This window comes from Ptiloglossa arizonensis, chromosome 8, assembly GCF_051014685.1.
Source record: "Ptiloglossa arizonensis isolate GNS036 chromosome 8, iyPtiAriz1_principal, whole genome shotgun sequence".
Taxonomy (NCBI): domain Eukaryota; kingdom Metazoa; phylum Arthropoda; class Insecta; order Hymenoptera; family Colletidae; genus Ptiloglossa; species Ptiloglossa arizonensis.
In genome coordinates, this window is record NC_135055.1 from 5,227,546 (window position 1) to 5,242,522 (window position 14,977).

Genomic DNA, 14,977 nt, shown 5'->3' on the forward strand with positions numbered 1-14,977 from the left:
AACGGTGTTAAAGATTCGTTCATCCATATATTCTCACAATAAAAAGAAATTTTGTTTACGATAGTAAGCTATCCTCAAACGTGTTCCTTCGTAATGAAATTATTTCGAATTTCGTCTCCGTTGCAATACTTTTCCCTCTTACAGATTTGCAAGTAGAAAAGTAAGAAATAACAAAGGGTTGAAGGGGTCAGCAGAATCTAATAGATAGAATCCCGTGTCCGACATCCTTGACGTAAAGATCCACGGTATCAAGGTTGAGGATGTTAGACCACGTTTTCCGCAAAGAGAAGCCTGTCCGTGACCTTGATTTCGCATCATTAATATCAGTCCCCCGGATTAACGACGATTCGCTGTGTATTAATAGTCCAGCCTTTAAAAGTGAAACTACGGGAATGGAAACGTTCAGGTTTCATAGTGTTTGGATCGTCCACGTGGAGCATGTTGACACTGCTCATAGACCGTTGATAAATGGAGATATTAATAAAGATTATCATCGACAGCCACGGGGAACAGGTTCGTCCTGTTCGTTGATGATTTCCCACGTGAAAAATGATGGAAATGAAAGAAAACATTCGTCACGATGACGTGGACATAGAAGACTCGCTACATCCAGAGTTTCTGCTCGTAGCAAATGGTACTCGGGTATTTACAGACGCTGAGGAGTTTAAAAAGGGACACGCTCTGTTGGTTTTGAAAGCTCGTGAAATTGCTTGAAGGAGTTACACGGTGTAGAAGGTTTCAGTGTGCTTCGAAACATTTACGAGGTGAGATTCTGGTCCAAATGTTTCTCACGTTTTGTCCATTTAATTGGGATTGATCGCTGTTGAACTTATTCAAACTGACAGACGATTGGGACCTTAAGAAATTCTGAAAACGAAAGGTTTATTATACGATCTTGAGTTTAGTGTGCTTGGCTCTATTTTTAGAGCTTTACTCGTGCAGACTTGAACTTTGTTCGAATTAATGTTCCTTCTTTGGGTATTATATATTAGTCGTATATTACCTTATGACCCATCTTTGATGAATTCTTTTTCTTTGTGTATTATACATTGATCATGTATTACACTTTATTTTTAATCTTTTGCTCCAGCAGAGTTGGACTTCGTTCAAATGAATTTCTTTTCTTTGGATATTATATTGTGCCCTTTTTGGCAATATCAATTATACGAAATAACGCACGTATTAGACGTTATTATGGTGCGTTACATAGTACTAAAATTCGTGTCTTTCGATTTCACCGGAAATCAATCACCCACGCTAGGCAGCCTCAGAGATAGCGATTTTGACGAATCGTTCGATTGGATTTCCATGTAACGGTTCGTAGAGTACCAAAACATCTTCATGAGCCTGTGGGATCGAGCCACGTCGAATAATCAGTTACCATATACGACTCAGCCACGGCACACTTTTTCTCGAGATTTTCATTGGTGTTTGTCGAACGTCTCCCACGTTTAACCCCCCCACAAACTCATTGGTTCTTCCAAGGAACAGTCGACGTTTCGTTATGGAATTTTTTAGGGACATCTCGGTCCAAGCACTAAAAAATCTGTGAAACTCAGGAGTGAATGTAAATGAGATTGAGAACTTGTGAAAAATTCGTCACACTTTTTGAGAGATCTTGGCACAATGTGTCTAGGTAAGATCCTAAGTTATAATGTATCCCCTGGCCTAACCACAGATCCCCTGTGGCGTTATTGGGGACCCTCAGAGAAATGTAAGAGGACATGTTTGTGGTTGTTGAAAGTTGACTTAAAAAATCGATTTCTAAAGACCCAGCGTGTCTATAAAAGTTGATAAATTACAGTGTGTCAATAAAAGTTGCTAAATCGCAGTGTGGCTATAAAAGCCGCTAAATTACAGTGTGTTTATAAAAATTGCTAAATTCCAGTATATCTATACGAGGTTATGGGGATTAAGGGGTTCTCCACTCTGGGACCCTAAAAAAAAGAGTTCGTAAAATTTGTCCAAACATTGAATTTCCAGAAAAATCACTTTAAAATTAGGTGTACAATTATACAATTGTTTAGGTATTTTATTACTCAGTGTTACAATGGTGTATAGAGTCTCCCATAAAAAAAATTTTGATCTCGAATTTTTTTAAAAAGAACCAAAGTAGATAAATTAATATTTACTTATTTGGTAATAACCTTATTGAAGTAATTTTTTTTTGACAACTCTTCCACCTTGCAAGATAGACACGTGCCTTTGTCTTGTCACGGCTCTCTCTCTCTCTCTCTATGTGCCAATTTTTCGAATTCCATCGTAACCTGTTCAAAATAATGTCTCCGAGACTCGAATATCAATTTGAGTGCACCGAAATAAGAATCCATATTTTTTTTTTTACTTTCAAGTCAGTAAAGACACTCGAGCGCAACGCACACATTCAAAATGGGGATGTTGAACACTGAGACGTGATTCTCTTCTTGACCACATAAGAATTCTCATGGTCGGTCAACCTCCTCGCCGCGAAAGCAGCCTGCATCGGCAAACAGGCTCGATTCAAGAATGAAAAGCGGACGTAGTCGTTTTTCTCTGCCCACGGGGGCCCTCGCCGCGATCTCTATACCACAAGTGCAACTGGACGTTGCGCTCGTGCTGTCGTTTAACAGCCTCCCAATCGTGTCGAGAATTTCAGGAACGATGAACTCTTCCGCATTGCAGAACCGCTCATCATCGGAGGAAACGTGACGAGTCTTCTTATATTCGTTCGCTTTCCAGCGTGGCATATTATTATTTATTTACTTATTTTTTTTCTTTTTTTTTGCTAATCGATGCGCGTCCAGGAAAGTGTATCGAGTGTGCGTAGCAAATGGGTTGCGTTTACGTTCTCCTTTTCGTGCGATTGGGACCGAGTCGCGTGGCAACCGCATTGCGGTGGAAAGTGTTTTATCGATTCAAGCAGAGAGACCGCGAAACTTTTTTAAAATAATTCTGCAGACCGCACGATTCTTTGAAAATGGTCGTATAGATTGTTTATTGCTTTTGTATATTTTATTTTTACGGGTAAAACTCTTCGAACTTTTAGGTTAGGGTACTGATTGAACCGATTGGTTGAGATTATTCAACGTTTGAGGTTAGGTTCGAACACTACCTCGATTCGTTTGTATCTGTGTGTAAAGGGGAAATTATGTTTTCTTGCTTCGATTGTCTTAATAATACTATTAATCAGGATAAATAAATAGGTTTGTGGGATGATATAACTCGCTAAATTCTAACACGACTTTACAAACATTCTTAAATTAGTTGCGTGAAAGAATCTTCTAAAATATGAAACGAATGTTCAATTAAATCTGAAAGTTATTTTACACGAAATTTATAGTACTTGGAAGAATCTAATCGTTGACTATTAATGGAAACAAAAATTCAATTATTAATGGAAGAACGTGGAAATAAATACAAATATTTTCTGCATTAGTTGTTCTCTATAATCACTGAATATTAACTATTTGTACATACTCAATTATATACAACTTTACAGTTATGTAATAAAGAGGTTAAATAATAGTAATGATTATCTAAGCACGTCTAAGGAAAGGTTTGCTAGGTAAGCTTTACTCGCGAGTCTAGCCAATTTAACCAATTAGCTCTCATCGATGAGGTTAGAATTTTTGTTCTTGTTATCTATAATATACTTGAGAAAATGAACATTTTATCTCGAACACGTGCTCTAAAATAAGTAAATTAAGTTCCAATTGAAAAGTCTTGGTTCGAAGTTGTTTTAGTCATCTTTCTCTTCCCTCCAAGCATTTTGGAACTTTATTAACATGAATATATGTACAAGTATAAAATTCTATATTTTACAATCCCGCAAACTACGTATAATAAAAACGATTATTACCATTTATAATCCTATTCTAAGATTTCGAATTATTTTCTTAGAATAAGAGGTGTAAACATTTAGCTTATAGCGTGTAAATTATGACTCCTCTGCCTCAAAATATCTATTATAAAGACAATTGACACATAAAATTTAATCCAAAAATATAGTCCAAGAATAGAGTTTCAGTATAAGTAAACATTTTTATCTCAAGAATAGGATTTTAGAATAAGTATAAATGTTGCTTATAGCGCATAGATTGTGACCTGCCCCGAAATATTTATTATAAAGCTAATTAACACCGTTTAAAATTCTATTCCAAGATCTCCAATTATTTATCCGAACGTGTAACAATTATGCTTGTAGCGTACAGATTGTGACCTCTCTACCCGAAGACCTTGAACCCTCGAGTCGAACAGGGACCTTGAACTTCCGTCAGAATTTAGAAGGATCGTTTTCGTTTCCAGCGAGGGAACCGTGGCTCGACATCGAGCGAAACCGCTTCCGCATAGCGGTGTTTTTAATCGCGCGGAGCGGTTCCGTGCGATCGGGAGACTCGCGAACGAACTCGAACTTGGCACACTTCGTCATACGTGCCCTGCTAGCGGCACGGCGTGCTGTTCCTTCCTGGCGTAATTGTTCCTTGTTACGGCACGCGGTGCCGCGATATTTACTTTCTTTACGAGCGTAATATAACGCCGACCACGTTGCTTTCTAGAGTGTTTTTCACCTCGATTTGAATCCGGTGCGCCCCGAAGCGAGAACCCGCGACCGCGTGCACGTGTCGCGAATCATGTTCGGCCATTTTTCCCAAGTTTCTCCGTAACTTCCCGCGAATCATCGGGGAGAGAACCGGATACGACAAAGGTCGGTTTTTAAGAGCCCGTCGATTCGACGGGGCAAGTTTTCTCCGAAACTTTGGACCTTGTACGCGCAATTGTTCCACTACCACGTGATGGAGCTGCAAAAGGAGACATAACCTCGAACTTTGAATTTTACGATCGAGGGAAACTTCCTCTTTATAAATAAGTAAAATGTGGGTAAGACGGCTAAGAGGCTGTTGTTGAAACCTAACCTAGAATATTGAACTTGTCGATTCGACTCGTAGGCTGGGATGGGTAAAATTATTATTGATACGAAGAACAAATATATGTGCATAGTTTCTACGATTCCAATTTTAATTTACAATAGTTTCAATAAAATTAATGGAAGATTGTTTATCCTTCATTTGTTATGTGTTCGTTTGTTATTCAGTAGTTTAGTTTATGAGGCCTTTATCCCAACTTTGGTAGTGGACTCTACTCTAGACAGTATTAGATCTTAGAAGAACTGTAAGGGTGATCTCAACTAGAATACATCTAATGACTTTACTAAGGGGATAGTAATCTTTTAGATACTTACTAAAGTATACACCAATTTAAAATAGTTAATTTTCATTAGAGTACATCGTCTTGTCTAGTTGAAGGATACTTAAAGTATTTTATGAAATACTTGATAACTAATATAAGTTACTAAATGTTATGTTTTTTCGAAGGAATATCCTCTTGTTCAATTAGAGGATATCTTTTACTCATCGAAATAATGATCCACGTAGTGCCCTAACCGCGCAACTCAGAATTTCTCGTTCCCATTGATTAATATCCTGTTGTCCTAGAAGACACCCATCCTAACCGTTCAACTCAAAATTTCTCATCATTATCGATTAATACCGTGTTGCTCTAGAAAACACCCAGAACACACCTAGAAGGCACTTAGAAGACACCTATCCTAACCGCCTAATTCAGTATTCCTCATTTCCATCGATTAACATCGCGTTGTTTTAGAAAATACTTAGCATACACGTAGAAAATACCTACCCTAACTGCTCAGCTCAGAATTTCTCATTCCTATCAATTAATATCGTGTTATCCTAGAAGACACCTAGAAAACACCTAGAAGACACCTATCCTAACTGCTAACTCAGAATTCCTTATTCCGATCAATTAATATCGTGTTATCCTAGAAGACACCTAGAAAACACCTAGAAGACACCTAGAAGATACCTAAAAGACACCTATCCTAACGGCCAACTCAGAATTCCTTATTCCCATCAATTAATATCGTGTTATCCTAGAAGACACCTAGAAAACACCTAGAGGACACCTAGAAGACACCTACAAGACATCTAGAAGACACCTATCCTAACTGCCAACTTAGAATTTCTTATTCCTATCAATTAATATCGTGTTATCCTAGAAGACACCTAGAAAACACCTAGAAGACACCTAGAAGACACCTAGGAGATACCTACAAGACATCTAGAAGACACTTATCCTAACTGCCAACTCAGAATTCCTTATTCCCATCAATTAATATCGTGTTATCCTAGAGGACACCTAGAAAGCACCTAGAAAATACCTAGAAGACATCTAGAAGACACATGTTCTAACCACCAACTCAGAATTCCTCATTCCCATCGACTAACACCATGTAGTCCTAGAAAACACTTAGAAAACATCTACCCTAACCGCTTGACTCAGAATTTCTCATTTCCATCAATTAACACAGTGTTATCCTAGAAGGCACCTAGAAGCCAGCTACCCATTATCAAAGATGGCAATCGATCTGTCGTTTAATCGAGAGATGAAATCAATCGCTGAATACCTGTCACCGTGGTCTCTCGCCGCCCAATTCCGTGTTATAGGTCCCCGTCGAGGAATATTATGTCGTTGATCCCAGGCAACGAGCTTCGTCGCGATCGGTGCCGCCCAAACGGCCACCCGTTCGGCCGATGTGCGTGCTCCACATCCGTGACACGGTTCTCGCGGTGGGTCGGCGGCGGGCCCAATGTCCAGGAACCTCCGTGTGCGTGGATGTATCCGCGGCATCCGTACACGCACGCAGATGCTCCGCCGATGGTGTCTCCCCGAAGGTGTCCCGGGGAACCAGTTTTCGCGACGAGGGGAAGCCCTCACCTTGGGATCGGGTCGGATCTCTTTTCAGCGAGATCGCGTGTAGAAGGAGGCAGTCGATCACGGGTCCCACCACCCGTTACCCACCGACCAGTCAGCCAGCTAGGCAGCCAACGCGTATCAAAGGCAAAAGTGGGTACCACCCGCTTCCCCGGAAGCGGTCCCGTGGCTTCAGCCGGAGGGTGGTGGTCTCATCGTACGCGTGCAACCCGGAGATCTACGTATATAAAGCTGCCGGGGCAAGACGGCGGGTTCAGAATACTCGCCACGCTCGATCCACGCATCGGGTCACGCACGTGCCAAGGGACGTCTGCCCGTGGTGCACATCCTGTACAGGAAGGAAGAGTGAAGAGGCGCCAGCAGCGTGCCCTCGACCCAGCTTCCGTTCTTCGCCAACCGAGGTTCGAAATCAAGGTGGGTAAACACTGGGTCAGATTTTCGAGACACGAGGATTCTAGGGATCGAGAAGGATCAGGGTTGGATCTTGAACATTTTCCGAAAGTTCTCGCGCTTGTAAAGAAGATTAGAATCGATATAACGGTGACTTGGGATTCAAGTAGGGGTTATTGGTTGGGATCGAAGAATTGGTGTAGAGCTTAAGATCATTCGTTTGGAGTCTATTGAGAGTCTGTGACGATAGTGGTTGTTAAACTTGCGTAGAATCATCTTGAAGGCTTTTGTACTTTGCTAAATTGGCTATGATTAGCTTTAACAGAGTACAGGAGAGTGAGATGATAAAATACTGGCAGGAGTATCTAGTCATTCTTTTAATATTCATTCCTCTTTCTGAAAGATTTGGACTCGTGACGGTAGCGTTTCAATTAACTTAACATCTTCTGAAACGCTTGAACTCGTGACTGTACTACTTAGATGAACCTGACAAACAGCTTTAATGGAGACATATCCATTTTTAACGGAACGTAGGAAAAGAATATCGATCGTTGAAATACTGTTGGAAATATCTGACCATTCTCCTAACGCCCCCTCTCTTTTTCCGAAATACCTGGCGTTACGGCAGTATTATGCAAATGAACCTGCTAAATAACTTAACGCGCGTTTACCCGTTTCTACGAAACGTCACAAGTAGCTGTTTCCTGTTAGCTCCGCCTAAAGCCATATTCATATGCTACAGAGGAACACGATGAAGGCGTTTCTGCTATTCCTGTCGATCTCGAGCCTGGCCGTGTGCCTGGCCAACTCGCTGGAGAAGCTGGAGAAGCTGAACGTCCTCGAGCAACAGTCCGGAACGTTAACGGACCGTGCCAAGTACGAGGAGGAGCTCCTCCGCAAGTTGAACTCGAACTGCTCCCAGAATCATCTGAGTAGTTGCGTGATGCTGAAGCTGGTAACGAACATGAACAAGTTTCTGAAGAAGGCGTCGATCGAGCTGACGGACGACATCGAGATCAGAAAAACCAGCCAGGCTGCCGAGGAGGTCGTCGCGTTCGAGGCTGGCAGAAGCAAAGACGACGAGTCTGAGGTCCTCGACCTTGTCGCGAACAAGGTGTACGCGTTCATCAAGTCCAGGAGCATCAAATGGAGGATACTGCCCGAAGACGATGTCGTCGTTTCCGCTTCCGAAGACGAGACCGGGTCGCTGAACCTTAGCCTGTCCATCGAGCGCGCTGACAACGCTGCTGTCCAAGATGGTAATTATGTTTCTTCCCGTTCGAGGAAGGGAACTAAAGCAATTGTTCTAGGTCCTCTAGACTTCTCTTGGGTCCAGTACCTGATACTATGTACAAAATGTCCATTTCCCTTGAAATCCGAAATTTTAGGAATCTCTAGGTGTTAAGGTCCTGATTTAAAAGGTGACTCTGTCCAAGACCTAGCCTAGACCAGGTATCTCAAGCTCCTAGTTTGAAGAGCAGTTATTTTCAAGAGTAAATTTCACCGTCTTTCCTCCATTTTTCTTTCATCCAAAATACCATGAATCTCTAGGTGACAAGGTCCTGATTTAAAATACAACTCTGTCCAAGACCTAAACTAAACCAGAGATCCCAAGCTCCTACTTTAAGAGACAACCGTTTTCAAGGGTAAATACGACTGTTGTCCTTCCATATCTCTTTGATCCCAAAATCTCTAGATGTCAAGATCCCAGTGTAAAAGACACTTCAATCCAAGATCAAGATAATTATCTTTCCGTTTCTCTTCGATTCCAAAACGAGACCTAGAGTCTCCGAGTGTCAAGGTCCCGATTTAAAAGCCACCGAGATCCAAGATCAAAGCCGACCGTTATCCTTGACACCTAGACCCACTCTCGCTTCGTCTCCCAATCCGCGTCAATCACTGTCCCGTCTATTCCGAGTTCTTGCACCTGCTGGCAATTCGGTCACGCCTGAACAGACTTTACTGCCATAGAAAGTCACCGCGTTTTACCTTCCTCGACGAAAGCGAGAACGACACTGATCCCCAGATGTCTGACTGCAGGTCGCGGGAAGAAGAACAACAACATGGGCCCGCTAATCGCCGCGGCGGTTCTGAAGATCGGTCTGATCGGGGGTCTGGCGTTCAAGGCCCTCGCGCTGCTGGTCGGCAAGGCATTGCTCCTCTCGAAGATCGCTCTACTCCTGGCGGGCATAATCGGTCTGAAGAAGCTCTTCTCTCATCAGAAGCACGTCACGTACGAGGTGGTAGCTCATCCTCATCACAGCTCGAGCCACACTGTCAGCTCCGACCATGGTCACGGGGACAGCTACTCGAGCGGTTGGGCAAGGAGTTTCCACGGTCAAGGATCCATCTCTGGTCAGACGGACGCCCACGATTTGGCCTACTCGGCCCACGTCAAGTGAAACGAAACCGCAGCTTACCAATGACACTACTCAGAGTCCGTTGGACCTGACCAGACCCTCGATGGCCATCGATCCCTGCCAGTTAGCTTTAGTATTTAATTCCCATTTCGACTCTGGTCTTCTCGTTCTGTCTTCCTAGTTTCTTCACTTCTCCAACCGTTCAGGTTGGCAGGCCTGAACAGACGTCTCTTCTTCGACCGTTTACTCACGTCACTTGACTCATCGACGGACTTGGACCACCTGACCCTTGTATCTCAATCCGAATTGCGGTCCTCGAGAACTCGAGGGTTCATTTTGTTCATAGTAGGGTGATCTTTCACCAAAGAGGACATCAACGGATTATTTAAACGAGCAACGAGGGTTCAACGAGGACCGATGATATGTTTTACTGCCGCGTGATTGAATGGTTCACCACCAGGTGCTCTGGTGTCGCGTTCTCACGACTCGTTCGGGAACCGAATCACGTTGATAGACGACTGACAGACGGACACGACGCTCCCATTGACACGGATAAGACTCGGACGTACGAACGCGTAGAACTTTGTAACTATACTTCGTCGATATAATTTATAACTAACTTATTCCTCTGCGGGACGCAGACCTGTACAATAATGTTACGTGTTGTTTTCTGTTTGTATAAATAAATATTTATTGTTTTCTTTTGTAACGTGACGTATACCTGGATCTGCGGAAATTTAAAACGAGTTAAATTCTTCCTTCATTTCAGGTCGACATCTCGTTATCCTTCTTCATATTTTAATCCACTCGGGAGGGGGGAGGGGGGAGGATAATTAAATAATTTTCCCTCTGTATACATTTTACCCTGTATACAAGGTGGATCAAAGGTCGCTACCTTCTTTATTGAATTTATTGCCCCTTATGCGATAATAAAATTGCACAATGTTAGTATTAAGTCAACTTCTTCGATTCTAATTTGTTACGACGGTTACAGTTTCCGTGAAATTTGTTGATAAAACAATTTTAATTATACACGTAGATCGGACGTAATTATGCAAATCGTTGAAGTTTCTAGATCCGTTGACGATTAAATAAGTTCATACGTGTCAATTTTATTTACGACACGCACGAATAATTTCACACCGAGTGCTGTGAACTAATAGCCACGCGCACGTGCAATTTGTTTCGCTGTTAATTACAGTTACTTTACGTTGGAATCGTATCCGAGCGAAAAGCAAAGACTGCAACGAAACTTGTCGAGCAACTTCATGTTTCTGAAGTATGAAATTGTTAAAAGACATCTTTCACCATGGTATAAACAGCGATTCGAAGCCGATACCCCGTGAAAAAGGATGTCAAATCTGGACCTTCCTTATTTTCAACAACTCTCGATGTTTTTCTTCTTTTGCGAATGAATATGTAGATGGTAAAATTAACCCATTAATTATAAAGATACATCGCTCGTTATCCGTGGACTTGGTCTGTTTACGGGCAGGAAATTACCTAAACGAAGCTACCGGAGTCTCCATTACCGACAATTTTGCCACTAGAGTACAGTTAATAATTCGAAAATTGTTGTTCGAACACTTTGTACGTAGAATAATTGTAACGAAACAAGTCGTGCAAATTGGAGCCAACATTTGTAAAATTCATACATTCTCTTGCGCTTTAGATTAATACTTCCGGTAATTATTAGACGAACAAAATACGTTGAAATGTCTCTCAGCCGCAAAATTTTATTTTCTGTATTTGCACACGTGTTCGTAGCAAGTATTGTGCAATGAAATTTGAGTAATTTTCGCGTCGATACAGCATTGTATCCTGGGCGTGGAATTGAATGTGTTTTCTTTTGTGAAATTGTTCGAAGCGTTGCAAACAATGCGAAGCGGGTGGTCGATGAAGCATTCCAAGTTGCACGATACTAAAAATATACCGAATGTCTCGTATTCATTGGGTCGTGCTCCGCTTTGCGGAACTTAGCGGGACTTGAACGCCAGGTGTGACGATATCGAGTTACTCTAGGAATGTAATTCTACGTGGCAAATATCCAGAATGATTCTTACTGTTCCCAATAAATCCTTTATGAAATTCGATCCTCGCTTAACGATCGTTTCATAGTGCAATACAGATTAGAATCGGTGTAACTATTTCACACTCGTTTTATTGTATGTTTTCGCTGGAAACTTTTCAGTCGTATTGTAATTTGAAAACTACCGATCATTTTCCAGTGTTCGATCAGAATAAATCTAACCTTGAATAGACGGATGTGCGTTAGACACTGGTAATTATATTTTAGTAACAATGTAATAGCGAGTTAGTCAATCTCGAATATTGTGTGGGTATCGTTCATCAGTGCTTTCCAGTAATAATGTAACAGCGAACAATCGAGTTACTTAAATATTTATTATGCGTTTGATACTCGTTATTGTACCAGTAGCGGTAACCCAAGTACTTAACCTTAAACATTCCAATATGCATTTAACGCTCCTTATTACTTTCCAGTGGCAGTGTAAAAGCGAACAACTCCATTAATCTAACCTGAAATGTTTCATACGTATTTAACACTGGTTATTATCTTTCAGAAACAGCGTAACAGCGAACGATCACATTAACTTAATCTCAAATATTTCATATATTTAAAACTCTGTGTTATCTTCCATTCGCATCGCAACAATGGATAATTAAACTACTTAACCTCAAATATCTCGGCAAGCATCTAACCGTCTTTAGCCACATAACAGCCAACAACTATAAAAATTCATATGTTCTAGAAAACTCAGAAGCTAAGTATAGAATCAAATACATATTTTAAAAATTCCAGCGATTTTCTAACCTAAACGAGTATACCCCTCTCTTAACAAATATCTGCCATTGAATACACTCCCAATTGGTCTATCAATATTTCTGTTATAGTTTTCGTCAAATTCAGTCACAGATCTAACATATTGCGTCTATAATACAATCTATTGTACAATAAATACAATCAATCCATTTCGAACAAATGATGTTCATAAAAGATTCACACCGATATTTCCAAGTTAATTTTCGTTTCGTGTTTTCTCCTCGCGCAAGCTATCTGTTGTGTCGATAAAGATAAAGCAATCTTCAAAATTTCATCGATTTAATCGATAACGGAACTCACTGCCATTATCGTGGAAAATATAATATCATTTCACTAACGGAGTCAATAGTTTCAGATCTTGTGGCGAAAAATTCGATCCTCGGTGATCTGGATGTCTCCTCGAAGTCCATCCTGTCCATCGCCCCTCCATGGTGGACAACTTTCGGAGGCGTCAAAGATGATCGGAACGAAGGGAAAACTACCGAGGACCGCATAATGCTCGAGGCATCTTTCATTCAAATAAGTCGGCCTCGTTTCGTACGGCCGCTTTCTCCGCCTCGATTGGGAAGGATCGGAAAGAAGATGACGGCTCGATAAGGGACGCCTTAAGAGAAAGACGGTGTTCCTCTGGGAGATCAACTTTCGGTTTCGGGTAGACGTGGGAGGGAAGAGGGATCGGCATGATCGTTGACCCAGTTTTCGAGTTACCGATCCTCGTAAATCGGAAAAAATCGACACGTGCTTCGACGTTCGTGAACGTAGCCGTCGAACGGGAAGAAATTTTGTACCTGTTTATGGGTGAGAGGGTTAGAGAGGCTAACATCATTCTAACGAATCAAAGTACTCGGATTTCTTCTTTCTAATACGCGCTCAATCGATACACGGGGCACATTTTTTGTAACTTTTTGCGCGTACAGATAATTCAACGTCTAAACTTTCGACTCGTACTGTATATGTTTCAGTTTTCTAGGTTGTTCTCGGTATGCTGGGTCCATCGACATAGGTGCGAAAATTGGTGGATGAAAATCTTTCCAATGATAAGTCTTTTCAAAGGTAAAGCTTCTTAAAGGAAACTTTAAAGGAAATTCGTCCCAAAGGAAATTTTATTCGAAGTATTTTCCAATGAAAATTCTACACAGAGAAAATTTATCTTAAAGAAAATTACGCTCAAAGGAAATTCTTCCCAAAGATATTTCTTCTCAAAGATAATTTACTTCAAAGGGAGTTCTTCTCTAAGAAAATTTTTCCCAAAGGAAATTCTTTCAATAGAAAATTCTCCTTAAAGGAAATTCTTTCAAGAGAAAATTCTTCTCAAAGGAAATTCTTTCAAGAGAAAATTCTTTCCAAAGGAAATTCTTTGAAGAGAAAATTCTTCCAAAGGAAATCCTTTCAAGAGAAAATTCTCCTCAAAAGAAATTTTTTCAAGAGAAAATTCTTCTCAAAGGAAATTCTTTCAAGAGAAAATTCTTCTCAAGGGAAATTCTTTCAAGAGAAAATTCTTCTCAAAGGAAATTCTTTCAAGAGAAAATTCTCCTCAAAGGAAATTTTTTCAAGAGAAAATTCTTCTCAAAGGAAATTCTTTCAAGAGAAAATTCTTCTCAAAGGAAATTCTTTCAAGAGAAAATTCTTCTCAAAGGAAATTCTTTCAAGAGAAAATTCTCCTCAAAGGAAATTTTTTCAAGAGAAAATTCTCCTCAAAGGAAATTCTTTCAAGAGAAAATTCTTTCAAGAGAAAATTCTTCTCAAAGGAAATCCTTTCAAGAGAAAATTCTCCTTAAAGAAAATTCTTTCAAGAGAAAATTCTTCTCAAAGGAAATTTTCCTTAAAGGAAATGCATTTCAAAGACAATCCTTTTTGAAAAAATTCTTCTCAAAGATAATTTCCTTCAAAGGAAACTCTTCTGTAAGAAAATTCTCAAAGGAAATCCTTTTGAAACGAAAACTTTTCGAAGGAAATTCTCCTCAGAAAAAAATTCTTTCTTGACAAGAATCAACTGACCTGATTTCTTTTCACGACCACGTTTTCGCCGGATTCGGAGAAATTCACGGCGAGAGGAGAAAGTGTCGGATATTGATCGAATCTTCTTATTATCGACACGAGGATGTTCAACTGCTTCTGGTAACGGTGTCGGCAAGTCTGTGAATGATCGAGCGCTCGAAGCGGCGAAGTCGACACACATTCCGTGCATCGAAAGGAGAAAACACCTTTATGATAGATTCTAACCTTCACTACGCGGTTACGGAAGTGTGAAGAGAAACCGCGAACCTATTAAACACTTCAATATTTATCCTGGCGTACTAGAATTTGTTCTAAACTCGAATCAATTTTAATCCACTTAACAGACAATTAGGAGCTCCGTTTCGACTTTGGAGTAATCGAACTTGATTTCTCCATTTTATGGGCAATAAATTGACAAGCTTTATGGTAGTCACTTTAATAGCCAATAGATTTATATGTAGGTCACAGAAGTATAGAAGAAAATTGAAACTCCAATTTTTACTCCGGAGTAATCGGTAAATTCTCTGCACGTGCAATAGGACACGAAAGAGAAACTACAAACTAATTAAAAATTACAATTTCTCGAATCAAATCGACCGGGTTAAATGAAAAGAAACTA

The 14,977-nt window shown here is 40.6% G+C and overlaps 1 protein-coding gene across 1 annotated transcript; it reads left to right on the forward strand.

Annotated features, from left to right (window-relative positions):
• Positions 1-5,531: 5,531 nt before the first annotated feature.
• Positions 5,532-10,155, forward strand: LOC143150143 (uncharacterized). Its single transcript, XM_076318194.1, has 3 exons — positions 5,532-7,182; positions 7,901-8,417; positions 9,199-10,155. The coding sequence occupies exons 1-3, from the start codon at positions 6,520-6,522 to the stop codon at positions 9,558-9,560; spliced, it is 1,542 nt and encodes a 513-aa protein (XP_076174309.1). The 5' UTR covers positions 5,532-6,519; the 3' UTR covers positions 9,561-10,155.
• The last annotated feature ends 4,822 nt before the right edge of the window (positions 10,156-14,977 follow it).

Coding starts and splice junctions, on each gene's coding strand:
- LOC143150143 (XM_076318194.1), top strand. CDS start 6,520: ATGTCGTTGATCCCAGGCAACGAGCTTCGTCGCGATCGGTGCCGCCCA. Junction 7,183..7,900: donor AACCGAGGTTCGAAATCAAG/GTGGGTAAACAC, acceptor CATATGCTACAG/AGGAACACGATGAAGGCGTT. Junction 8,418..9,198: donor CAACGCTGCTGTCCAAGATG/GTAATTATGTTT, acceptor GTCTGACTGCAG/GTCGCGGGAAGAAGAACAAC.